Below are 27,515 nucleotides of genomic sequence, written 5' to 3' on the forward strand. Positions count from 1 at the left end.
TTTTTCTTTTCCCAGAATTGAAATGATGCAAAGTATGTTTTGATAGATTACAACGGTTGATTTCCAACAGTCTAGGGTATCGCAACAAAAAAGCTTACTTACAAAATCCATTTTAGGAATTTTTTTTATTAAGTAGTTCAAGGCATTCGTGGTATCTTTGGGAATTTCGCTTCTTTTAGTACCGCCATCTATGTCTTGATTATATTTTCAAGTTATTTGGTTGATTACATAATTCCTTCGGGTCTGACTTGATTTTTGTATGGGGGGGGGGGGTGCCCTATTTGCGTAGATGTTGCATCGGTTCACTTTTACGATTCATTTCAGCATGTAAGTGCATTTTGGATATTGATTACAGTTAGACCCTAGTATACATGTATCTTGCAACTGTTAGTATTTTAGTGTAATGTTTAGGCGAATTAATGAATGTACTCATTCATTACGTTATTTGCCCTGTTTGCCTAATGGCCTGCAAGGCTTGTTGATTAAATCAAATGATATCTGCCACTATTCCTTCGCATTAACATTTGCCGATTTGGTCTTTTGTGAAAATACTCATTGATTCGATAAATCCTACGATTTGAACTGCTTTAGTGAGGCTGTGGGATTCATGTGCCATCTTCAGCAAAAACTTCATTGCAATAAGGACCAAACGACACCCCTTAAGCATGTCAATTAGCAAAATAAAATGACTATAGAGTAACATTTCAGATTGGTTAGAAACCTACTCAGGCCCTGCAATTCATACAGCGGAATGGAGCTAAACCCCCAAAAAGATATCAGAGCATTTAGAGTTTCATAGGCCCGGATAAGAACGCAGCTGAAATTTTCTATTAACACCCCATGGGAGAGTGAAAACGAATTTGGATATTCAAATGGTTAGATTGATCAAAATGGCATTGTTTAATGGGGTGGGACCATCAGCTGAGACCACTTCGTATCACCGTAATTGTAATACTTGAGCATGAGTTTTCGCAGTCCCTTGTAAACCTATTCATTGCTATACAGGACACTGAACATTGTACACATCCCATTTCTTAAACAAATATTAAAATAAGATTCCGTCGGTAAATCTTGTAACATTCAGGAATTTTACTCTTCTATAAAATCATATTCTTCAGTAGGGCATGTGCCCGAAAGTACAAACTGCATATGTGAGTATCAACGTCATGTGATTCATGAACTAATAAGTCTGTCTCAGGAAAGGAGTGCAATAGGCCACAATGTTTGCTGTGAATCTAGTTAACATATTTTAAACAACAAACTACATCCATTGTGTTCGCACGATTTTTTTGTAACGTATACGCAATATTTTTTCAATTGCGTACAAACATAAGTCGCACTGGCAGTTAATAAGTCGCACCTAAATAAGTTAAGACCATGGTAATTTTCAATCCTCTAAAAGTGTTGAGCATACATTAATCTCACATTATTTGGTTACTGGTAGAAACTTACATTTGGTTTCACTACAGTTACGTTGTCCCATTTTTTATTGGTAAATAAACTAAGAGTCCCTAGCTAATCGCATATTACGGTGAATCTGTACTCATTTCGAGCAATAAACATTCTTGTGATATATTTTTTGGGGGTATTTTGAGTCCCTAGGCGCTTATTACGGTGAACTGTACTAACAGTAAACAATGGGAAACGAGGTTCACACTATAAGTTTCCGCTACATATGTGTGTTTTTAGCTACGCTCTTTGCGAAGTGTAATTTAACAAACTACAATGTAAATGAATGAATCGGTATCTCATCATTAGGATCTTGCACAATATAAATTTACCTTGGATCACAAAATGTTTTTTAGTATAAACTTCTATTTACCAGAACTTGTCACAAAATGCATTGAGGTCATTTTAATAAATCAACAGTCATATGTACTGAAAATCATTACAATTTATTGATCACGCAAAATAATACTCTCACAGACAAGTATCAACATCTAGCCCATTAGATCAATTGCACCTTCACACTGTAAAATCTTCCCTCTCAGGATCCCTACCTGTAAGCTTTATCAACACAATCTCCCTATACGTAAGTACAATTGTACATTTCCATTCTACGCAACACCCAGACTCTTTAAGATTCAAAATACAACGAAACGGATCATATCTTTCCAAGTCATCACTCCCTAAATAGCTACAACTCAATATAATTTGAAGACTATTGAATCCTACTTGAGAACTAAACCAGGATGCTTGTTATACAGAAAGTGATGGTTTTCAAACATTCTCAATGTAACCACAGAGGATCTGCCGATTTGGGTAACATACAACTAAAAAGAAAAAGAAGTTTTAAATGTCTTCAATTTTGGGGTTCAGAAACACACTATATTAACTTATACACTCTCTAAAATTTGCAACAATAGAAAATCTCTCTAGTCTTTGCGATTTACAAATGTACAATCGACATTATAAATTTGTCCCAAGGTGGAACCTGGTTTAAAAAGTAATTAGGCCTTACTCATAATTTCTGACATAAAGTTAACATGGTATATAAAGCGTGCGAACTGGAGTTTCAAAGCTCTCAAGATTACTTAACCAATGAAACCTCTGAGAGGAAACAAACTTACTGTCTTGTATTTCATAAGTGTGGATACACAATACTAACCAATAGTTGGTGTTTAAAACTTCGTATCTACCAAAAAAAATATGAAAAGAAAAACATAAAGCCACGAACTTTTTGTAGCTAATGTAAACCAAGACACTAGTGACAAACAATTGTATTTACCCGAAAGACTTTAACATTAAGCACAATGGTCAATATAAGATAGAGATAATTAAGCAATAATTTATATGATTAGTGCTTGTAGTAATAAATGTATCCAAAATTTACATTATTTCATAGTTGAGGGCTTCAATTTTATACAGTTTTAGTGGTTACATAACAACAGACTAAAAGTAAGATACTTGTCCTGACAATATAATAAAACCCCTCGTGCTCAAAGTTAAGAAGGCCAAGCCAAATCATTATTGTCATGAATACATCACTTCTAGAAATTACTGGCATTAACAACTTTTGTTAGTATTTTGACATATAATAGGGAAACGCAGTTTCTATTCATCTATCGCAACCTTATTGAACATGTCCAACTTTTTTTTTTCACGCTACACACTTAATTATCGCATTATTAATTTAATAAACCGCATTGAGTAAAAAGTTAAGAGCTACCATTTTTTAAATTTTATCAAAATAGTCTATGATTTAATTTCAACGATATTGGGAATGCAGAACCAACATATTACATTTAAAGTAAGTTTATACCCAGTAAAAATTTAGCTAATACAGCTAAAAAGAACCGCTGGCGCAGTTATGATTTAAGTGAAATACTGTCAATTTTAGACAAAATAAGTCGCATAATGGGCCGGTGGGTGGCTACTATATAAAAAAGTTCGCGACCGAACTAGTATCCCAATGGGATTTACGAGATCCCATATTCCCTCCAGTATCTTCTAGAAATGAATTTACTGGTGACGATAAATCCTCAAGTGTAAGTTTCCACAGCTACTTAAACATATATTTTGAAATTTCACACGCAAAATCTTCAGATGTAATTCTTAATAAACTTAAAGAAAGGAACCTACAAGAATACTCCATTATCCTAACTGCTACATATTATTCTTACTACGGTGTAACAATAATGTCAATACCATTTTGGACACTCTGAGCATTATGGCTCTTAAATTACTGTGACCAACAGGTATGGCATCTACCATGCTGATCCTACAATTGATGTATGTTTATTACAATGGTCAATGTCTTCGCCTCTGTTACTTTACAAGTTAATAGCGTTTGCACAAATAAATAACACGCACAATCATAAAGTTTAGTATACAGTAATTTTTTAAACCTAAATCCGTATTCATATGACATTAGACAGTTTAATACATTCAAATTAATCAACTATTCCAACAGTTTAGAGTCACATCAAACTTGGTAATTGTAAGCTATGTCAATTGTAAGATCTGTACTCAACGGCCAGCAAATTCATCATTACACTGGTATCAAAGGCCAATTTGCAGAAAAACTTGATATAACCCTTTTCTATTAAAATAATCAACTAGGGAATCTTCAACGAATAGCGAAAGATTTCTAGTCTAATACTGAAATCGCGTCTATCACATCTGTATGACTCACAAATGTCTACCCTTCATCACATGGTACACTGGCACCTTCAACCGCAAATAACCCACCTATCACAGATTGTCTGACATCGTACTTAGCCTCACCTGTTGGGAAGGTCCTCAAAGGTCTGCGAAATGGGTTGTTATATAAATTGACCTTCCCATGTAATCAAATCAACGATAAGTTTCGAATGAATAAACACATGGTAATTTTCAATTACCCAAGTTTATTAATTATCACATAACAGTATGTGTAATAAACGACTTATCCTTCATTCACGTCTGTTGATCAATGACGTCCTATACACATATCTAGACTTACCAGTTGAAGAAACCAAAGACTAACCTCAAACATAAAATGTGAAATATATCCTTCCCCGTACTATGTGGACATTTCAAGCGCACTTTCAACAAGTAACATAATCCAAAAACAAATCTTTCAAAAGAGACATAGCTAATTATACATAAGGTTAGATACTCTGTTACAGCATTAATCTTCGCTAAAGATGAGAACCATTTGTAGTACTACATGAATCGTAAATCAAGTACATGATTTTAAGCATACTTGGACCTTGTTCATATTCCTGAACAGTGTAACCCCAATTTTTTGCAGTAACTCTCCATTTGTAAATGAACAGCACCTACCAGATAAACATGGTCAATGACATATCTCGAAGTTAAACTATTACAACTCTCCAGAAAACATGGCATAACACATTTATATGATACTAATTGAACACAATAATTAGAAGACAAAATGAAGACCTTTACCAAACCGGATGTCATTCGACCGAACTCTATTTCTCATAGTACTGAAAATTATTTGTTGTATATAAAACTTTTTTTCTCACATTAGCTATACATCTTTTTGCGATTAACTAATGTCATACACTATGTATAATAGTAATAAACCTGAGAAAATAGGGAATAAATATGCCTTTCTATGTTAGATATGATCAATCTACAAACTCTATAATTTCAAGATTTTGGACTTACTAGTACGATTTGATCACCTCTGAGTGGCTCAAAATTGGTCCTTGTATTAAAACTTTTCTTTTATCCATAATGTATTTGTCGAATCCAAAGTAGACTTCATATTGATGAACAAGACGCAAACAATTTAGTATAAATGCACACTCACTGTAATGAGCTTGACTGTCATCATAGTAAAGAGACCTAAAAAGATTCTACAAAATATTTCGTATTTTATGGCAGACTTGACTGCACCGAGGAACATGACAACTAATAAGATACAAGATTAAATAACGAGCTATCATTAAAATCATTAATAGGTAGTTTGAATGTCATGTATGATTGTACATTCATTTTCACACGGGTGAAACCTACTTTAACATATACAATCAATTCGTGAAACGAACGATTAGACATAATGCAAACTATTTTCTCAGAATAATAATAACATATTAGGATTACCCCCGTACCTCTTCTGAAAAAGTTATTGTTCACCCCTGCTACAATACCTCGAACCATTTTCAAACCGACCTAATAATTTTGTGATGTCAAAAGACTGCTATTTTCATAATCCCCTTTACCTTAAATAGGGGTCAAAATTCTGGTATTCAAACCTTTTGTTATTCCAATTGCACCACTCCATCAATTTATTGGCAATAAAAAAGGTGTTTTCTTATCTAAATCAGGAATTAAAGAATTGGGGGTTAACACGTGTGCTTACTAGTTTTTGCCTCCATACCATGATATGACAAGCACATTTGTTATTTTGGCAAACAGGAGTATTTTAAGTAAAAAGTAAAAGGCCCAAATTAACTATGCTAAATGTATAAATAAACGTCGCCAAAGTGACCGTATGTTATCACATACTAATGCTCCCATAAAGAATAACTACCGGACCTAGTTATCTTAGATTTGCAGCAAACAATATTTCATGACATACACTAAAGAATGCTGGCGCACAATGCTATTTAAGAATAACCCTAACAATTTCCTGTAAAAGACATAAATTTACGATGATAAAAAAAGTAATTACAGGAAATCAATCTTTTTCTTGAAGCAAAAAGATGAAATACCACAATTTCAAAACTGGCCCTGACACAATGGTACCATTTTCAAATTCCTACACTGATATGGAAAGAAAAACTTTTAACTTTAAAAATAGACCATGATATTGTTATTGGATAAACATTTGCCTAAGGCAACATTTCTCATACACTAGTATACACAGTATAAAATTAATTCTAGCATAAAGGGACAAAATTTTCAAGAAGATGGGAAACAAGAACTCCTACTGTTGCAAGCTTTGTGAGACCGCCGTCTAAACGACATGAATACCCAAAATAAACTTACATGATTCCTTACCAACAGGTATTGACAGATATTGACACAGATTCCATGGTAATCCCATGTCTAAGTTATCCGAAGTACATTTACACCTCATAGACAAACGCATGTATTAGTAAACATACTTTTTAACTGTACAACATTTAGCGACCTAAATCGGATCAAGGTTATGGCAAATCTTCCAATATTGAAATTTTAAAATATTTTTGCAGAGAAAATGTTTTGAGCTTCTATACAAATGAACATCTTATGGACTTTGGATCAAATATATTGTGATTAATATGCTATTAATTGAAGTAACCTGTTAATTCTGACAACTATTTCAGCATCAAGTTTCAATAAATTTCGAACTTTACCTTGATCACGTATAATTACCTAGGAAACAAACTGTGAGTATGACTGTAGTAATTGCAACACGAGGAAAATTGTGACCACTTAATCATTAGCGTGGACAATCGGTGATTACGACTCACAAAATCCACAAAGAACAACAGATGTAATGACTCAAACCATCCTATAAAAGACTGGAAGAAAAAATCAAATGTAAATCGTGTAGTAATCCACATACCTGTTTGGACCTCAGACCCCAGTAATTATAATATCTACAGTCTGCTGAATTTGATAAAAACACTAAAGTTTGAACACAATCATTTAACTAGCCATAAGTAATCCAAAAACCTCGAATTTCATTCTGCTACATCAGAAGTTCCTCTAAAATCTGGTGATAAGAAGCATCTTTAGCTAACCTCAAACGCCTAAATGTAAAATTGACAAACTATTGGTAGAGCAAAACAGATAACTTTAACAAAATACTATTAATTTTTGTTTTCAAACTAATATATTTCAAAAAAGGTCAATAACTATATCACAAAGTTAACCATCATAAACGACTTCAAGTTAAAGAACATGAGTAAACTTACTCAGACAGAAAATCATTGAAATGTTTCACAAAATTGGAGTGTGTGACACAATAAATTTTTTACACAACTGGTAACGAAATCCCACTTTTTGAAAGGTATAAAATGACAATTAAACTAAAACCCATTATTGCCGAGAAAACACTAACTAATAAAACATTATAAATATATTTGCACTAAAAGTCAAATCTGTATGCAGTCTTACCTTGCTTAGAATTTTTGCACATTTTGGAACATTTGTCAGGGATAAAACAGACTTATGGTGAGCAAGCAATACAACCTGGAAACAACAAAGTAAATATTATATCTAAATCAAAGAGACAGTAAGGTAATAGAAACTGTTTTTTCAATCTCTATTTAACTAAGAAAGGCATTGCAGAATGCTCTCCCCTTCCGACATCGTCATGTACGTTAAATATTTGTCATTTAACTCAGCTGTGTATAGAATTGATTTCACCCATAACTGTCAATTTCTAGCAATTTATAGTAAAAGAGCATTGGCGACCTATTTTTTTGTTCAAAATAGCGATGAACATTTAAATATTTGATGACATTACATGATGAATGACTTTGATAATATATGATGTATATATAATGAAGTTCTGTAACTTTACTTTACAACCCTTCAAGTTTCAACATGGACCGAGTTCACTTTCTGTAGTTTTCACCTGAACAAACTGTGACTGTTCTGTAGCTTACCTGGACAAACTGTGACTTTCTGTAGCTCAAACGGAAAAATTACTTCTTTATCATGGCACATCTCACAGAAAAAGCCAAGACCCTGGCAAAACTATCAAAGGGAAGAAAAAAAAATTAAGTGTGATAATCTAATACTAGAAATCAGACCTTTAGAAATGATGGGTCTGCTAATTTGACTAAATACATATCATTATGGGCGAAATAAAATTATTACTGTAAAGCGGACTTCTAAAATCAAAGTAGACCATACAAATAAATCTCCCCACCGATACCATTTTAATGGGAATTGGATATATCAAAGTAGGACAAACTAGGACAGATAATATGGGTAAGTCGTCTCCATCCCCATCCATTTAATGGAAATGGGGCAAACTAATACTATTAATCCCAACTGAATATTTTCAAACGTAACTGTAAGGTACAAAATATTGAAAAGCCTCAAATCATGTGATACTTCATATTTGTTAATTAGTCTTTAACTAGTCATATTGATGATTAATACGAACGAAGATCCTACAGGACTATTCCATGACCAGTTAAATGTATCTATACACATATATAAATTTGAACCAGCACTTGTTGAGAGGTAAACAAATACAAACTCAAGTACTATGGACCAATTTTATGACAGGCCCCAGCTCAACCTCATGATCACCTGAACTTGAATTGAAAATAGTAAATCCCAAACGTAATCAGCACAAAAGGTAAAGAGAGTTCCTTAATACCTAAGATTTTCCTGTTAATTATTTAAATCAAGCTTCAGATATCTGTGACAATACTTTTTTTACTGAAGGGTTTACAGTAGCTAACTATAGTATTCACACTTAAGCTATTTATATGATGGTATAACGTATAACTTACAGCACATGGTCCTGGACTATCCGCTTACATCGACTGAACCATGGAAATAATTTAAATGTTTCTCAACCGCAGGTCGTCAGCATCTCACCAGATAACTAAATCACCTGTCACAGTCAAACGATGAAAAACCACATTACAATCATTTTATTCACTGGTTATGTACTTTCCTCCGATCGATTTGTACCACAAATTTTCGACAATTATCTAGATACCGGATCAATGCCTCGACCATGGATCTTTCGGGATTGTATCAAGATAGGGGTCAAACAACCCTCTTTAAATTCCTCAATTTCACATTTCACATCTACATATAATAAGTTATTGGCAATAAATATATGTGTGTCTGTTCCGAGTAAAACTTAAAGCAATTTAGGATGTACAGTCAGACAAATGGATACTATGATTATTATAGGACTCCACTACATGTATATACATCTACATACAATAACTTATTGGCAATCATTGGTGTATTGGTTTTCAAGTAAAATTCAAGTAAAACAGGCAGACGAATGGGAAGAATGTATCAATTAAAATACCTGTACAAGGTCGGATAACGAGTACAGGTGTATATCATCTGTCCAATGACCTTGGAGTTGTTCCACATCACTAAGCACACTGAAACATTAAGATAAGTTGTAGCGATTACCTCCCCTTATCAGAATTTATCACAATCATGTTTTTGTGCTAACGACAAAATTTCTGATTGTATTTCTCTATTATACTGACAAATCAATCTTTTACAATGAAAAAGAATACAAACAAAATCACCGGATATAACTTCATCACCGGATATGATCTTTTAGTGTAATTCAATCACTAATGGAAACAAAAGTTATGCACAAATGTTACCAGGTATCACATGATATGTGAAATGGTCCCCAGCATCAGGATCAGCACCATAACACATTCTGTAATCACTCTATACACCCTGTAGACTTACCTGGAAGCCCTTTTACAAATCCTGAGGAAGTTTTTCAGATGTATCAACTGTGTGCGCAGATCCTTAATATTGTCCAACGCTCGGACTCGCCGATACAAATTAGAATTGATATCTGTCAGATTGAATAATGGATCACTAATGATTCTTGATATCAAATCACGTGAAAAGTTTGACACATAATACTTTTTGAAATCCCAACGTCTTAATATTCGTCCAGGTATGTATGATAAACTGTTACTATGACAACACTGACAAAAGTACTTCCCAAGATATTCACAATAACGGAATCTTCTTATATAACCTGAAATGACAAAAACACAACATATAACACTTTAATTTTATAGCTCAGATCACGATCTGGCAAATTTCAAATATTATTTCCAATTATTTGTTTGTGTGAACATAAGTAATGACTTTTATTAATATATAATATCTTATTACTTTTAATTATCACACGAGACAAATGGCATGCTACCGGAATTCAAAAACTATCATTTAAAGTATGGATAACAAAATCTGATTGAGAGTCCATAATAATATTAAACAAATAATATGTGAGTATGACTTTCTGAGGAATTTACATTTAGGACAAGTAACATGTGAAACTTAATCAGCCAGAGAACTGGAACCCAATGAGGTTTGACTTTGACTATTCCAAGGAATTGTTGACTTCAATTACAATGAAGAGACCTGATAACGTATCCAAATCCTATACAAACTGTGTAGTTCTCACCTTGTTCGACCCGCGTACCACACCCAGCACACATATAATTCTGTTTGGCCATAATGGTACTTCTTCTGTAAACAGAAAAGGAACACTACAATCATTTCTCTGTATAAGGAGTATACAGAGGACAAATCCTTAGTTTCTACAATTCTAATTTTTACAGAACAAGGAAATCATGTTATGTCAGATATTGATTTTGACATCAAAATTATAATTATAGTTTTCTACAATTTTAACGTTTATTTGACAGCACAAGGAAGTAACATGTAAAATGTCATACATAAAAACTTTATTTTGACAAGGGTTACAGCATTTAGTAAAAGATATCACAATCGGGGTTCACAACAATGACGAAAAACAAGAACAAACATGTAATACATTTGACTTTGATCAGGACTATGCCACTTTGATAGACAAACCAGTTTTTCTCATCAACATGATATTCATATTTATTCACTTAGACACAGACTTTGTTTTGAAACAAATAATTTTGATGATTAATACCAAACATACTATATTTTACAGCATTGAAACATAAAAATGATTTATATTCAATTACAAAAACTACTTCTATCACAACATGTGATATCTACTAACATATATATATACTAGTTATAAGAGTTATTGCTCAAGAAAATATAGAAAAAACTACATTAAACGAGATTTCCATAAAGAATGATGTAAATATGAATGACTTAGTGGTAAAGAATTAAATAATATCAGGATAAGTGGTATCATTTACCACAACATGTATTTTGCTCAAAGAATACTTGGAAATACTATTTATTACAAATGTTAAATTGTTTGAAGTTATGCAATATGTAAATTTGTACGCAGTATAAATGTATGCATATCATATGTGTATGTTATGCATTGGCTCATAATGATAATTTTATTCCATGTATGTATCAATTGTTGATATGGATATCAAGGCTTTCAGTCAATTAATTTTCCTGATTAATTCTAACAGGTTTCTTGTTCAGTTACTTACTTTGGAGCAGGGTGGATATTAAATATAATCTGTGGCCGGGGAGGGGCCCACTCCAAGTTACCCCGCAGCCTCATCTGAATCACAACACAACAATAATGTAGGTACCGTATTTGACCCAATAAGCACCCATGTCCCTAAAGGCGCTTCTCACCCATTTTGAGGCCTCAATTTCAATTGCCTAAGCATAGATAAAGACCAAAACTACATAAAACTGTATAGATTTGTTATAATTTTGTCTTATTGGCATCTTTTGTTTATGATTCTTTTTCAAATTTTCAAATGCCCTGGGCGCTTACTGGGTCGAATATAGTATTACAACAAAGTCACACCCAAACATCCATTAGTTCTATACAACATCATTTTAAAGGTGTTAAGTTTATAATTAAATGTTCTAACAAGTCTTTCCTTTCTAATCTGAATTGTTGTAAGGTAATAACATAACTTATAGACTTTTATCTAATGTCGAAATAACAGCCTTTTCAGAAAACACCAAGCATTTACAGATTCTTGACAGTCTATTTCAGTACTAATTCTGCTAAATAACATGCATGAATTTTCAGTTCTACTATATACATTTATTACCTTTAAATAACCAGACTTCAGAAGTTATACCATATACATGATTGTATTACCTTTAAATATCAAACCAGGCTTGACAAGTTTTACCATAACTTGATAAGTTTTACCATATACATGATTGTATTACCTTTAAAGAACCAGACTTGATAAGTTTTACCATATACAAAATTATGTTACCTTTAAAGAATTAGACTTCAGAAGTTTTACCATATACATGATTGTATTACCTTTAAAGAATTAGACTTCAGAAGTTTTACCATATACATGATTGAATTACCTTTAAAGAATTAGACTTGAGAATTCAGCATTCTCCCCGTCACTCTGGTGATAATGGTGTAGGAATTTTGGCAGTGGAAGCGTAGCTTAACAACCTCACAACATTATCGCATGGGTGACATCTTCCCTTCAGATCTACATTATCACATGGTATAACATTCTCCCCTACCAGACTCTACATTATCACAAGATAAACATGTCTTTTCCTACAGTACTCTCCATGATCACATGGTAACATTTCCGTTCAGACTCTACATTATCACACGGTAACATCTTCCTACAGACTCTACATTAGCTCATGGTAAACATCTTCCCCTACAGACTCTACATTATTGATGGTAACATCTCCCTCCACAGCACTTCTAAAATTTTTCAGATGTATAAATAACTCCCCTACAGAATTCCTACACATTATCACATGGTAAAACATCTTCCCTACAGACTCTACATTATCACATGGTTTAAACATTCTTCCCTAAGACTCTCCATTATCACATGGTAAACAATCTTCACTACAGGACCTCTACATTATCACTGGTAAACATCTTCATAAAGACTCTACATTATCACATGGTAAACATCTTCCCTACAGACTCTAATTATCACATGATAAACATCTTCCTACAGACGCTTACATTTACACATACGTAAACATTTCCCTACAGACTCTACTTTATCACATTGGTAAAATACATCTTCCCTACAGACTCTACATTTATCACCATGGTAAACATCTTCCCTACAGACTCTACATTTCACATGGTAAACATCTTCCGAGAGTACAGACTCTACATTATTGCAAGAGTAAAACATCTCCACTACAGGACTCTAACATTTTCAGATGTTTAAACATCTTCCCTACAGACTCTACATTATCACATGGTAAACTTATTCCCTACAGACTCTAACATTATCACATGGTAAGCATCTCCCTACTGACTCTACATTATCACATGGTAAACATCTTCCCTACAGACTCTACATTATCACATGGTAAACAACAGACTTACATCACACGGTAAACCCCTACAAGACTCTACATTATTCACACCGGTAAACATCTTCCTACAGACTCTACATTATCACATGGTAAACATCTCCCCTACAGACTCTACATTATCACATGGTAAACATCTCCCTACAGACTCTACATTATCACATGGTAAACATATTCCCTACAGACTCTACATTATCACATGGTAAACATCTTCCCTACAGACTCTACATTATCACATGGTAAACATATTCCCTACAGACTCTACATTATCACATGGTAAACATCTTCCCTACAGACTCTACATTATCACATGGTAAACATCTTCCAATACAGACTCTACATTATCACATGGGTAAACATCTTCCAGACTCTACAGACTCTAAAACAACTTCCCTATCACATTATAACACGGTAAACATCTTCCCTATACAGACTCTACATTATCACACGGTAACAATCTTCCCCATACAGACTCTACATTATCACAGGGTTAAACATCTTCCCTACAGACTCTACATTATCACATGGGTAAAACATCGTCCCTACAGATGGTCTTCCCATGTACATTTACATCATTACATGGTAAACATCTTTCCCTACAGTACTCTACAGTATACACATCGTAAACATCTTCCTCAGACTCTACATATCACATGGTAAACATCTCCCCTACAGACTCTACATTATCACATGGTAAACTCTTCCCTACAGACTCTCACATTTATCACATGGTAAACATCTCCCTACAGTACTCTACATTATCACAGGGTAAACATCTTTCCTACAGACTCTACATTATCACATGGTAAACATCTTCCCGTCCCTATCTCCCTACAGACTGTACATTATCACATGGGGGTAAACATCTCTCCCTACAGACTCTACATTATCACATGGTAAAATCATCTTCCCTACAGACTCTACATTATCACAGGGTAAACATCTTCCCTATAGACTCTTACATTATCACATGGTAAACATCTTCCCAACAGACTCTCTACATTATCACATGGTATAAACATCTTCCCTACAAGACTCTACATTATCACAGGGTTAAAAAATCTTCCCTACAGACTCTATCATTATCACATGGTAAACATCTTCTCTATACAGACCTCTACATTATTACATGGTAAACATCTTCCCTACAGACTTCTACATTATCACATGGTAAACATCTATCCTCTACACATCTCCCTACGAACTTATTATAACATGGTAAACATCTTCCCTACAGACTCTACATTATCACATAAACATCTTCCATACAGTATCACATGGTAAACACTTCTTACGACCATACAGAGACTCTACATTATCACATGGTAAACATCTCCCCTACAGACTCTACATTATCACATGGTAAACATCTTCCCTACAGACTCTACATTAACAGACTTTTTTCTGGTCTTTAAAAGTTTGGTGGTATTGACTGCTAGGTATATATCAGTATAGCAGCATAATAACAAGTGACTGCTGGACAGAGTAGATATTAAGCTGCATCACCTCTGCATATATAACAATAAGACATTATTTTTCCATGGCAACTGCAGGTACAACAATACACAAAATTATGCTGAAAATTGTATCAAGAGGGACGTACTCAATATTTGAAATTCAAAAATTTAATAAATCAATCATAAATAGTTTTAAAAATTGGCAGATTATGGGGCCAATATTCCATATTATTGAATTACAGTCCATTAAATATTATGTATTAAAGCTTATGATTTAAATAAACTTGAACTTTTACCTTTTGCGGAGCATCACATTCCGGTACCAGCCATTGTAAGTCTGATGCCTTCGGCAACTGTTTCTCTGTAAACTTCTTCAGCAGGGAAATAGCCACAGACTCAGCCGAGTGAGAAACCACACCACTATCCAACGAGCTGAATCAGGGAAAAAATAGAAAAATGAGTAAAAACCCTACAATCCAATGAGCTTCATAGAGGATAAGTAGAGGAAAATGTGTAAAAAAACTCTGCTAGACAATGAGCTTTATTACATAGAGCAGTGGGATAGTAAAATGTCTAAGTAAAAAGTAAAATCCTTAACTGCTATATACATACAATGTATCGCTTATACACTTATCGGAGAATTAACTGACATTTCTTTTAACGATAAATGACATTAATACATAGAAAGCAACTAAGGCAAAATTTACCTCTGCTTTTCTAAACTAGGGTTGCTCTTTTGTATATCTGCATCTGAAATTATAAAAAGAAAATAATTGATTTTTTATTATCAACTTCCAAGAAGATTTGTGGAATTTTTTTTTTAAAGATGTAATTTTGCACATTATTATATTGGAAACCGATCACATCAAATTTTGATCAACTTAAAAAAACACAAAAAAAACCAACACATTTTTACTTGAATAGAGCTAGGCCAGAGATAGAGACAAGCCTTGAGATGATAACTTACCTGAGTAAAGCCAGGCCAGAGATAAAGACAAACCTTGAGATGAAAACTTACCTGAGTAAGCGAGGCCAGAGATAGAGACAAGCCTTGAGACGATAACTTACCTGAGTAGAGCGAGGCCAGAGATAAGAGACAAGCCTTGAGATGATAACTTACCTGAGTAGAGCGAGGCCAGAAATAGAGACAAGCCTTGAGATGATAACTTACCTGAGTAAAGCGAAGCCAGAGATAGAGACAAGCCTTGAGATGATAACTTACCTGAGTAAAGCAAGGCCAGAGATAGAGACAAGCCTTGAGATGATAACTTACCTGAGTAAAGCGAGGCCAGAGATAGAGACAAGCCTTGAGATGATAACTTACCTGAGTAGAGCGAGGCCAGAGATAGAGACAAGCCTTGAGACGATAACTTACCTGAGTAGAGCGAGGCCAGAAATAGAGACAAGCCTTGAGATGAAAACTTACCTGAGTAAAGCGAGGCCAGAGATAGAGACAACAAGCCTTGAGACGATAACTTACCTGAGTAGAAAGCGAGGCCAGAGATAGAGACAAGCCTTGAGATGATAACTTACCTGAGTAGAGTGAGGCCAGAGATAGAGACAAGCCTTGAGATGATAACTTACCTGAGTAAAGCCAGGCCAGAGATAAAGACAAACCTTGAGATGATAACTTACCTGAGTAAAGTGAGGCCAGAGATAGAGACAAGCCTTGAGATGATAACTTACCTGAGTAGAGCGAGGCCAGAGATAAAGACAAGCCTTGAGATGATAACTTACCTGAGTAAAGCGAGGCCAGAGATAGAGACAAGCCTTGAGATGATAACTTACCTGAGTAAAGCGAGGCCAGAGATAGAGACAAGCCTTGAGATGATAACTTACCTGAGTAAAGCGAGGCCAGAGATAGAGACAAGCCTTGAGATGATAACTTACCTGAGTAGAGCGAGGCCAGAGATAAAGACAAGCCTTGAGATGATAACTTACCTGAGTAGATGAGGCCAGAGATAGAGACAAGCCTTGAGATGATAACTTACCTGAGTAAAGCGAGGCCAGAGATAAAGACAAACCTTGAGATGATAACTTACCTGAGTAGAGCGAGGCCAGAGATAGAGACAAGCCTTGAGATGATAACTTACCTGAGTAGAGCGAGGCCAGAGATAGAGACAAGCCTTGAGATGATAACTTACCTGAGTAGAGCGAGGCCAGAGATAGAGACAAGCCTTGAGATGATAACTTACCTGAGTAGAGCGAGGCCAGAGATAGAGACAAGCCTTGAGATGATAACTTACCTGAGTAGAGCGAGGCCAGAGATAGAGACAAGCCTTGAGATGATAACTTACCTGAGTAGAGCGAGGCCAGAGATAGAGACAAGCCTTGAGATGATAACTTACCTGAGTAAAGCGAAGCCAGAGATAGAGACAAGCCTTGAGATGATAACTTACCTGAGTAGAGCGAGGCCAGAGATAAAGACAAGCCTTGAGATGATAACAGCGACAGGTTGGACTGGTTTTGACTAACATCCTGATCTGTCACTGGAATTATAATTATCATAATTAGCTGACTTTAAAATATAAAACTTTTATCTAATTAAAATACTTCCATTATACAGAGATGAATCTTAATCTGTAAGAAAAATCCAATCAGTTTATCAATTTCTTCATCTATTAACTAATTAAATCTAACTTACTTGATAATTCTATTCTTCCTTCATCCAAATCACTCGATTCTGAGCTGTCTGAAAATTTAATAAAGAAATAATAATCAAAATCAATTTGTCAATGTGTTGTCTGAAAGTTGTTTTAAATTGAGTTGAAAAATCTAGGATTCAAGTTGTATTCTTCTTTCTTAACATGAATAATTTCTACACATTCAAATACAATTATTTTTTTGTCTTTGTTACTGATTAACCATAAAACTATATTGATAATAGGGTTATTGGTGGTAAATCAAAACAATTATACTTATAACAATACTTGCTACTGTAAAACAGATCAGTTTCAATTTTATTTTTTATAGTATTATCAGGAAACCTCACCGACACTGTGTGGGAACATTTTATTAGATATGACAGTATATGTCAGTAAAAAGATCATTGTATCATGTAATTTGCCTGATATCCAGTGACTGCGCCCAAGTAATATTTTTGCATTTTTTATTTCAGCAGTGTACCGTAATATAACCTGGAGCGAAGTTTTAATATTTGCCTGCCAAGGCCCACAAAAACAAAAATTTGCTAAATAGAATTTCATATGGAAAGAACACTCATTTTAGATCCAACATATATGTCAGTAAAAACAATGTCAAGAGCATGAGGAGAATTGGTGAAGCTGCTGAGAAAGCATCTTGTTGGTTATGGCACCGTCGGAGCATATGATATAGTTGTCATGTTACAGAATAGTGTATGGTCAGTGATTGGTAAGGATGTCTGAATGAAACAGGATATTTTTTAAGTCAGAGTTCTAATTTTAGTTTAGCTTTTGTCAGTGTGCTAATTTAACTTCAGTCGTTAAAGTCCGAGTTCTGATTTTACTTTAATAGCTGTTAAAGTAAGAGTCAGGCTTCACCGTAGTGCAATGACAAATGTATCATTGTTATAAGTTGGAGGAATATTTTAGATTCTCTGTGAGAATGAGACGTCACCAACCTGGATATTCTGGCGAGTCGACAGAGGAACTGAGAGGAGAAGATGTGCTCTGACTGGTAGTGGCTACACAAAGAGAAACACGGCACACAACATTTAACACAACTATCAATACATTGATCACATCATGTATCAACAATATTTCAAACAAAATCAGTTTACTTCAAAAATTAGTTTTTTTGTAAATGTATCAAGAATAGCCTTCCAAATGTTTTGTTAATTAGGCCCTCAATAAAAAAGAAAAAGGGTACATTAATAAAATATACCATCTGAGATGAATTTATTTATGTAGAAATACAGGCTTTGTGATACCAAATCAACTTGAGTACATTATAGTTTACTGTTGATTAGTTCCACCACGTGGTCATTGGGACAACACAAAAACAAATGGTCACCACTAGATGTCATTGTAGGGCAAGTCCTACATATATAGTATACCAGATACATGTAGCAATAATACAAGCACTAGACGCTGTATTATTTAATTTACATCAAAATATGACATCATCATCACCAGAAGGTGGGACTATTCAACAGTAAATTGTACTTTAACCACATGTTTGGGTATCTCAATATTGACATATTATTTCCTTTATCTTTTACTAAGAAGTCCATGAATTGAAAATTTAGAATTATACGATGCTCTTGATCAATGTGATGATAATTCAAGATGAAAATATTGCCTTTAGTTGGTATTAATTAAAAGCAATCATTTGAAGCAGTACTGTCTGTTGTTCAATATCTTGATATTAAAACTTGTGATAAACTGATATTTCAATTTCTCGTGACATAATATAAGTTTTTTTTAGATTTCTATCACAGTAATTTGATCTTTTACATTGCTCATATTTTATTTCTCAACAAAACTCTGATAAGTCAAATATATTTTATTTCTGTTTACAATACCAGACATTGAACAACCTTGACAGCATATAAAAAGTAAGATATCAATAGATATGAAATATGTTACCAAAAGCAAATAAATTTGTATATTTTACAACGTCCAATAGCACAATCAAGCAGTAAAAATTAATTTAAAATCTTGCGACAAAAAGATGTGCAATATGTATACTTCAGTAAAAGTAAGTGAAAATAAGAAAAAGAAATAAATTGTGACAACAAATCCTCTGTGATCGCAGGTTTACAGATTTACAGAACTACAGGTTTGACAAATGTATACAATCCAAACTTACTATCTGTCCTCCCATCACTAAAGGCAGGGAAACCTCGTCCTTTCTGTAATTAGTCACACACAACATTGTAATAATAAATAGGTCAACAATGAAGTATCACCTCTTTATGCCTTTAATATATATGTACTGTACAGTCTCCCATTACTCTAATCCCCTTTGTACAGTGACGATTACTTTATACAGAAAACATCATGTACAGAAGTAAAAATTTTGATAATAATGAATGTAAATTGTATATCAATTTGCCTTAATCATGAACACAGGATAAGATTATTAAAATCAGAACCAGAAGCGTTTCTGAGGGTTCATTGCATTTCTTACTAATGTCTATTTAGTAACAGAATCATTATCATAGAGTCACAAAATGGACAAATAACTGTCAGCTATTGCTTGTTTTTGTGGTAATTAGTGAGGTTGATTTATGAATTTTGAAAACTTAACGCTGAAGCTCTTTCCTGGGTCTAATAATTAAGAATTTGTGTTAATTAAGATTGTACTTTTACTTGCCTGTAAAATTACAAATTTCCCATTTTGTTTCATGTTGGCACTATTTAAACATTTTATATGAAAGAATATCATGTCTAGAATTTAATCAAAATGGCATTCTCCATCCCATTTTATATATTAACTTCCATTTAACATACTGAGTTTTATTTTAACTTAAAGGTATACTTCTCTAACCTCCTTTAACCTTTCTCGTTTGCGTATTCGTATTCGTTGTTTAAGTTCCTGGATTTCCTCGTCAGAGTCCCCTTCGTCCTCCTCATGCGTGTGGGGCCCAATAATATGGTTCCACTTCATCTGTTCTATAGCAGCAATAAGGGCCTCAGAAATACTGAAGTGGGCATTCTCCTGAAAAGTTAAAAGTAGCAAATCATGTAAAGGGACCTCTGAGATACTGAAGTGGGCATTCTCCTGAAAAGTTAAAAGTAGCAAATCGTGTATAGAGGCCTCTGAGATATTGAAGTGGGCATTCTCCTGAAAAGTTAAAAGTAGCAAATCATGTAAATGGGCCTCTGAGATACTGAAGTGGGCATTCTCCTGAAAAGTTAAAAGTAGCAAATCATGTAAAGGGACCTCTGAGATACTGAAGTGGGCATTCTCCTGAAAAGTTAAAAGTAGCAAATCATGTAAAGGGACCTCTGAGATACTGAAGTGGGCATTCTCCTGAAAAGTTAAAAGTAGCAAATCCTGTATAGAGGCCTCTGAGATATTGAAGTGGGCATTCTCCTGAAAAGTTAAAAGTAGCAAATCATGTAAATGGGCCTCTGAGATACTGAAGTGGGCATTCTCCTGAAAAGTTAAAAGTAGCAAATCATGTAAAGGGACCTCTGAGATACTGAAGTGGGCATTCTCCTGAAAAGTTAAAAGTAGCAAATCATGTAAAGGGACCTCTGAGATACTGAAGTGGGTATTCTCCTGAAAAGTTAAAAGTAGCAAATCGTGTATAGAGGCCTCTGAGATATTGAAGTGGGCATTCTCCTGAAAAGTTAAAAGTAGCAAATCATGTAAATGGGCCTCTGAAATACTGAAGTGGGCATTCTCATGAAAAGTAGCAAATCATGTATAGAGGCCTCTAAGATACTGAAGTGGGCATTCTCCTGAAAAGTTAAAAGTAGCAAATCATGTAAAGGGACCTCTGATAAGATACTGAAGTGGGCATTCTCCTGAAAAGTTAAAAGTAGCAAATCATGTATAGAGGCCTCTGAGATATTGAAGTGGGTATTCTCCTGAAAAGTTAATATTGTAAATGGTGCCTCCGAAATACTGAAGTGGGCATTCTCCTGAAAAAATTTGGTTAACAAATTGCAATGTATAAAGGGTCTAGGTCAGTAGGAGATACTGAACTGGGCATTCTCCTGAAAAGTTAAATAACCATTTTTATTGGGCGTTCTCCTGAAAAGTTAAGTAACTATTTTTATAGGGCGTTCTCCTGAAAAGTTAAGTAACTATTTTTATTGGGCATTCTCCAGAAGAGTGGTGGCAATGCATAGGGACCAAGGTGAAAGTAAAGTGGAGTATATACTGACCTTGTCTAAATTGGCACAGGTATGGAAGTCTTGAGATGACAGATAATTGATGAGAGACTGACCCTGTTGTGGCTGGGGGAAATAGCCTTCTCGTGCTGCAGATCTCCGACGATTTTCATTTCCTTATTTGGTATAAACAATCAATTTAAGTTTCATACAGATTAGAAGTGAATACAACAAAGTTTGTACCGTGTCTCATACACAGGGCCATCTATTTTTCCATATACTGCTTATGACACTGCTCTCAGTGGTTCCTAAGGACTTGGTCCAAGTGTTACTATTTATTATAATAAACATATACAATATTAATGTTTCATTTAATCCATTTAACTACGGATTTAATTTAAGCACAATACCCATATGCCATATATCATAATTGAACTATGGACTTTAATTAAAATGAACTTATATACAGACTATCATTTGTACAGTACCAATATAAGAACTTACTGTGACCTCTGCTTCCCAGGGTCTGGGCCTTGTCAGAATCCAGAATCTTCCCGTCTACAGAATCAGCTTGAACATCTTTAACGGCAAAATCTGACCTTGACCTTTTATGACCCAGTTTTTTACTTGGTGAGGATTTGCTCTGCACCTCTGATGCTTTCTGTTTAGGTCGACTTTCTGAGTCTGAGAAAATATCTTCTGGCTTACATTTCGTCCGCACCTTTTTCTCAGATATTGTCAAGTCTATCCCTGCCTCAGAAACACCAGCCTTGGTCACACCCATTACCATTTCTGATCGGCTTCGAACTAAAACCTTATTTTGCTGGCTATTATTTTTAGCGCTGTTATTTGTATCAAATGGATCTGATTGGTCCTGATTAAAGTCCATGTTCCGTAAAGGATCACTGTTAAGGCTATTATAGAAACTAAATTCTCGGTCTGTCGGCTCTGAAACTTGCATGTCATGGGTCGGTGATTCGGAGCCTGATTTCCGTAAGACTGTTCGGAGTGCTTCCTTGGCTAAGGCTGAAGTTTCCTGGGGACTTCCTGTAGATGCTGTAAAAAACACAATACAGACATCAAAGTATTGTAGTTAAACGTTGTAATTGTTTATCAATGTCATTTAGCGGGTATAATTATATACAGTAGAAATCTGATGCCGATTCAATATATAGCCAATATAGGCTTTGATCCCTTGGCTACCAATCTTAAACTCTTATAAAAAATATATTAAAAATTGTGTTAAGCATAATTCTATACCTCTACATTTACATCAATAAAATCTACATCTGTATTTTACAGGAAAATAACAAACCTATACTTGAAGGTAAAGCATATTCATCTGATTTACACAGGATACTCTCTTTCGTGGGTGAAGTAAAAGGTGGGGCTAGTGCCAGTGCCCCCTGGTGGTACGAACTTCTCCTGGTCGGGTCGTGAACAGGTGCTGAACTGCTCATCATCACAGGAGCGCTTGATGTTCTGCCATGGTTTAACTTTAACATGTAATTAGCATTTACTTCTCGGTATCAGTTGAGTTACTCAGATTAAGTTTCGAAAACATAAAAATGGAAAAACTATAAAAAGGAGAAATAATTATAAGTAGAAGTCTAAAGACGAATGTATTACCACTCAGGAAGAACAATGTTGTAAACTATTTCTCCAAGAAAAATCTGAATACATGTACTGTGACTCTGCCTGTCAATTCTATATAGGAAAGAGTAGTGAATAAAAATCCTACTACAGCAGGGACAAATTGTGATTGGTTGATTCTGATGAATGATACATGTTTCTATGCATGGGACACAACATTCGGTTTTACTACGAATTTGTCCTATGAAACAATATGTGACATATAAGGTATAACAATATGTTTAATTAAGTAATGTTTCAAGATCTAATTACTTATAGCTTGACCTTTGAGTGACCCTGGAGGTGTCAGTAATCACAGGTGAGCACTTATCACCCCAGCTCACCTGGACATACATGTAGCTGACATCTAATCACTTTTCATTGGGATGGCTTAATTAATGTTGGATAAATTCTCGGATTAATTTTGTAATGCACCTTTCAAAATCATTCCTCTTTGTCTTTATAACTAAATCTTATACAGAAATCCTTAGACCTAATTATAGAGCTGGCCAAATCATCACATCACACTGTTGGAGGTGCAAAAATTGGCTAAAGTATCATTTCTTTTAATTTATAACAAATATGAATGTTTGGTAAGAAAAGAGGGGATTAATATACATAAAACATTGGTTAAAGGTTTTGGAGAAGATCAATTCCCATTCACATGACTTTGTATAATGTATATGTACTGGCATATATGTTTACTTTTTGTTTAGTGATTCATGTTATTTTACTATTTTCAAGAAAAAATGCATTTTAATTTGAGCTATAGCAGCAAACTGAATGTTCTTTTATTGATTTACCTATCTGTGAATAATAAATTAATGATATTGAATTGATAAATAATAATTGTATCGTTACAAGTATTATTCATTCTATTTGTAAAGCAGACTTTTCAAAGCAATGGATTTATGAAATGTCAGTTTTGAAGGTGAGAAACTTTAGTACATGTACATCCAGAAAACCACAAACCTAAAGCCAGTACATTACAATAGTCATATTTTGGCTTCAAACTTATGATACTTGGTAGACCTGATATCTTTTGGCTTCAAACTTATGATACTTGGCTTATGATACTTGGTAGACCTGATATCTTTTGGCTTCAAACTTATGATACTTGGTAGACCTGATATCTTTTGGCTTCAAACTTATGATACTTGGTAGACCTGATATCTTTTGGCTTCAAACTTATGATACTTGGTAGACCTGATATCTTTTGGCTTCAAACTTATGATACTTGGTAGACCTGATATCTTTTGGCTTCAAACTTATGATACTTGGTAGACCTGATATCTTTTAACACTTTTAATAAATACATTTACTCTTAAGGTGAAATTCCATCAATTTAGTTTTATTTATCCTCGTGATAAACGATACATACAAGGCCAAGGTCCAGTTCTGCCAGGAGGGCGACCTTGTTCTGTTCTACTGCCTGTAGACAGATATACAGTGACCGGTAGTAATCCTTACAACGCAGGAAGGCGTGGTCTGAAAGTTGTAAAAACACAATATAATAATCCTTACAACGCAGGAAGGCGTGGTCTGAAAGTTATAAAAACACAATATAATAATCCTTACAACGCAGGAAGGCGTGGTCTGAAAGTTATAAATCACAATATAATAATCCTTACAACGCAGGAAGGTGTGGTCTGAAAGTTATAAAAACACAATATAATAATCCTTACAACGCAGGAATGCGTGGCCTGAAAGTTCAAAAACACAATAGTAATCCTGGTAACATGAGACGAATGCGATTCCTACATCACTAACATGTCTTAATGGCAGATATCTGCCATACTCTTATATTACCATCAAATGTTACTTGAGTTTAGATTTCCTTCCTGTATATGGATAGAAAGTTGTGACTATTACTTTATTACTGTACACTATAGCACAATTGTATGTATTACCGTAATAATATTTCTCCAGGTGTTTCCTGTGACTGACGAGAGTGTTTAACAGACTGGATAGGTTATGTTCACTCAAACACTCCTTTACCCACACGTGTCCCCTGCTGATATCTGGTGTGGCCTGTGACTGACGGTTTATTTTCTCTATAGCTGGAGCCAACACAGGATTAAGTCTTTTCAACCCCTGAACAAATGGCCAAAAGTCCAACTGACTGCCAAAATCACCCTGTGGGAAAAAAATAACATTAACATCTGGTGGACGTATAGTGATACATGAGGATTGTCTCCCCTGATGGATCAGTTACTGATATGTTTGGAAATTATGTCCCCTCATATCACCAGCACATAATCTGTAAGTGAACATTACAGAGTTATCTTCCCTTGCATATATGTGGTGATTGTTACATCATGTTTTTATGGCTGTAACATCATATCTTTGAGAGAAAACAATGTAATATTTGCTCACAAAGCAATGATGTGTTGTCAAATTTGATACCTACCCACAAGGAATACAACTCTGTAATATTCAAAGATGGAATAGACGATATCTGTGGGGATTATCTCCCCTGATATGACAACCATTATATGTGACAGACTTTGGTGACTATGGTACCAGTGTAGGATTATCTCCCCTCTTTTAAACTCAGTTTGGTACAGTTTGAAAAGTTGATAAGGAATATTGTACCATTGACAGAACATTTTGACATACCTGTGTACTTTTAAGGCCATGGTGTAAGATCAATTCCACTTGTTTACAAACTCTCGACAATCCACCATAGGTATTCCATACATTATATGTGTGTGTGGCAAGTAGTCCTTCAACGATCGACTTCAGTCCATTTATCAAGTCATGTTTCTCGGATCTGGTAAACACAATATATCACTAGAATTATATCATTAAAACAGTAACCATTGGAAAAAAAAAAGCTAAATTGACCCCTTTTGGCCCCGCCCCTTAGGCCCCTGGGGGGTCAGCCCCGTCTTTTCTACAATTTTCTGTCAGTAACCCATAAGGATGCTACCAGTCAAATTTTGTTGAATTCTGACCAGCGGTTATGGAGAAGAAGTCAATTGTTGACGGACGGACGGACGACGGACGCTACAGTATGGCATAAGCTCACCTTGGTCCTTCTGAACACTTTAAGGTGCATTAATTTATAATGACCAGTCTGATCTGTCTCAGAGTTATATCTAATGACAACTATGTTGGAATTTTAACAATCTATAATCTCACATCAGATTTTTAGAAATTTGGGATGAGTGCAGGTCATCTTTTTCACAATGGAGACTTTTGATGTTTTGCTTGAATTTCAGTTGTCACCAGTCCAATGGAGCCACGAGAAAAGTTATCTGTTGTCTTGAATTCACTTTGTCTTTTTCACTCCATCAATGTACAGTTTACCTCAGGTCGTGAAGGGAAGTAATTCTGATAGACCAAAATAACTACAGATAGAATGTTTCAACGACTGATTACTAGCTATTGAGATTTGTGTTAGCTAATTTGGCTACAGTAGAAAATTTCTCGGTTTTTTAATCGTATTTACTAAAAAAGAAAACATATGCATTCGTCCGTTAAACTTAAATTCACTTTCATTGAAACCTCATTGAACCTCCCAGTGGATTTTTAACAGGTTTTCTGAGAGTTAGGCTACCATCCGAACCCAATGATTTTAAAGGACAATAAAATGGAAGGATTTGTTTATTCGAAATATATGTATAACATTTGCCTCATATAAGATTTAAATCAAGTACAGATAATAACGTTACATGGAGTCATGATCAGCAGACGAAACGTCACATGTCCGTATAGCATGTTTCAGACCTCGCCATTTTGTGGACTGGCTAGGTATATGTATAGTCGCTATAAACTGAAGAAAATAGACTAGTGTGTGCATGATTCATATATTTTATGAACTGCAAACTTAAAATAGAATGTTATTCCGTGATTATACATGTCAAGACGGTCACGCCTACCTGTGGTCAAAATCCTCCTCATCGTCCGCCATTTTTGTTTACACATTTCTGACATCTAGCCGTCTTTTCGTATTTTGTTCACTGAATGAGAATTATCTCCCCTCGACCATTTGACTAAATGCTGAAGGATTTGACGCAAATTGGTAGATCATCTAGGACCCTAATTGTGCAAATTGCATTTTGTTTGTCCGATCGCCCAACAAGATGACCGACAGACAGCCATCTTGAGTTTTTGATGAACTGAAAATCGTCATATACATGTAATTAACGCTATTTCACAGAAAGAATTCAAAAGATCTGTCTGAAATTTTACATGTAAATGTAACTTAGTAGGCTACCATAGGACCTTA

At 34.7% G+C, this 27,515-nt stretch overlaps 1 protein-coding gene across 1 annotated transcript; it reads right to left on the reverse strand.

Moving 5' to 3' along the window:
* Window positions 1-9,427: 9,427 nt before the first annotated feature.
* Window positions 9,428-27,241, reverse strand: LOC138308063 (run domain Beclin-1-interacting and cysteine-rich domain-containing protein-like). Its single transcript, XM_069249013.1, has 20 exons — window positions 27,166-27,241; window positions 25,901-26,054; window positions 25,192-25,417; window positions 24,663-24,769; window positions 22,965-23,145; window positions 22,154-22,705; window positions 21,704-21,825; window positions 20,355-20,525; window positions 19,674-19,716; window positions 18,484-18,546; window positions 17,527-17,574; window positions 17,282-17,371; window positions 15,590-15,632; window positions 15,150-15,314; window positions 13,076-13,176; window positions 12,330-12,379; window positions 11,574-11,647; window positions 10,589-10,653; window positions 9,856-10,156; window positions 9,428-9,530 (listed from the first exon to the last, which is right to left on the reverse strand). Exons 1-20 carry the CDS (start codon window positions 27,195-27,197, stop codon window positions 9,443-9,445), a joined length of 2,676 nt encoding a protein of 891 aa, XP_069105114.1. The 5' UTR covers window positions 27,198-27,241; the 3' UTR covers window positions 9,428-9,442.
* Window positions 27,242-27,515: the final 274 nt, after the last annotated feature.

Source organism: Argopecten irradians, chromosome 14 (genome assembly GCF_041381155.1).
Source record: "Argopecten irradians isolate NY chromosome 14, Ai_NY, whole genome shotgun sequence".
NCBI classification, from domain to species: Eukaryota; Metazoa; Mollusca; class Bivalvia; order Pectinida; family Pectinidae; genus Argopecten; species Argopecten irradians.

What these genes read in the sequence shown, in the direction of transcription:
- LOC138308063 (XM_069249013.1), bottom strand. Translation starts at nt 27,197, where the DNA reads ATGGCGGACGATGAGGAGGATTTTGACCACAG. An exon ending in CCTGGGAAGCAGAGGTCACA is followed by an intron (nt 21,826 to 22,153) that starts GTAAGTTCTTAT and finishes ATACCAAATAAG; the next exon opens with GAAATGAAAATCGTCGGAGA. An exon ending in TGGTACGCGGGTCGAACAAG is followed by an intron (nt 10,157 to 10,588) that starts GTGAGAACTACA and finishes TTGTCATTTCAG; the next exon opens with GTTATATAAGAAGATTCCGT.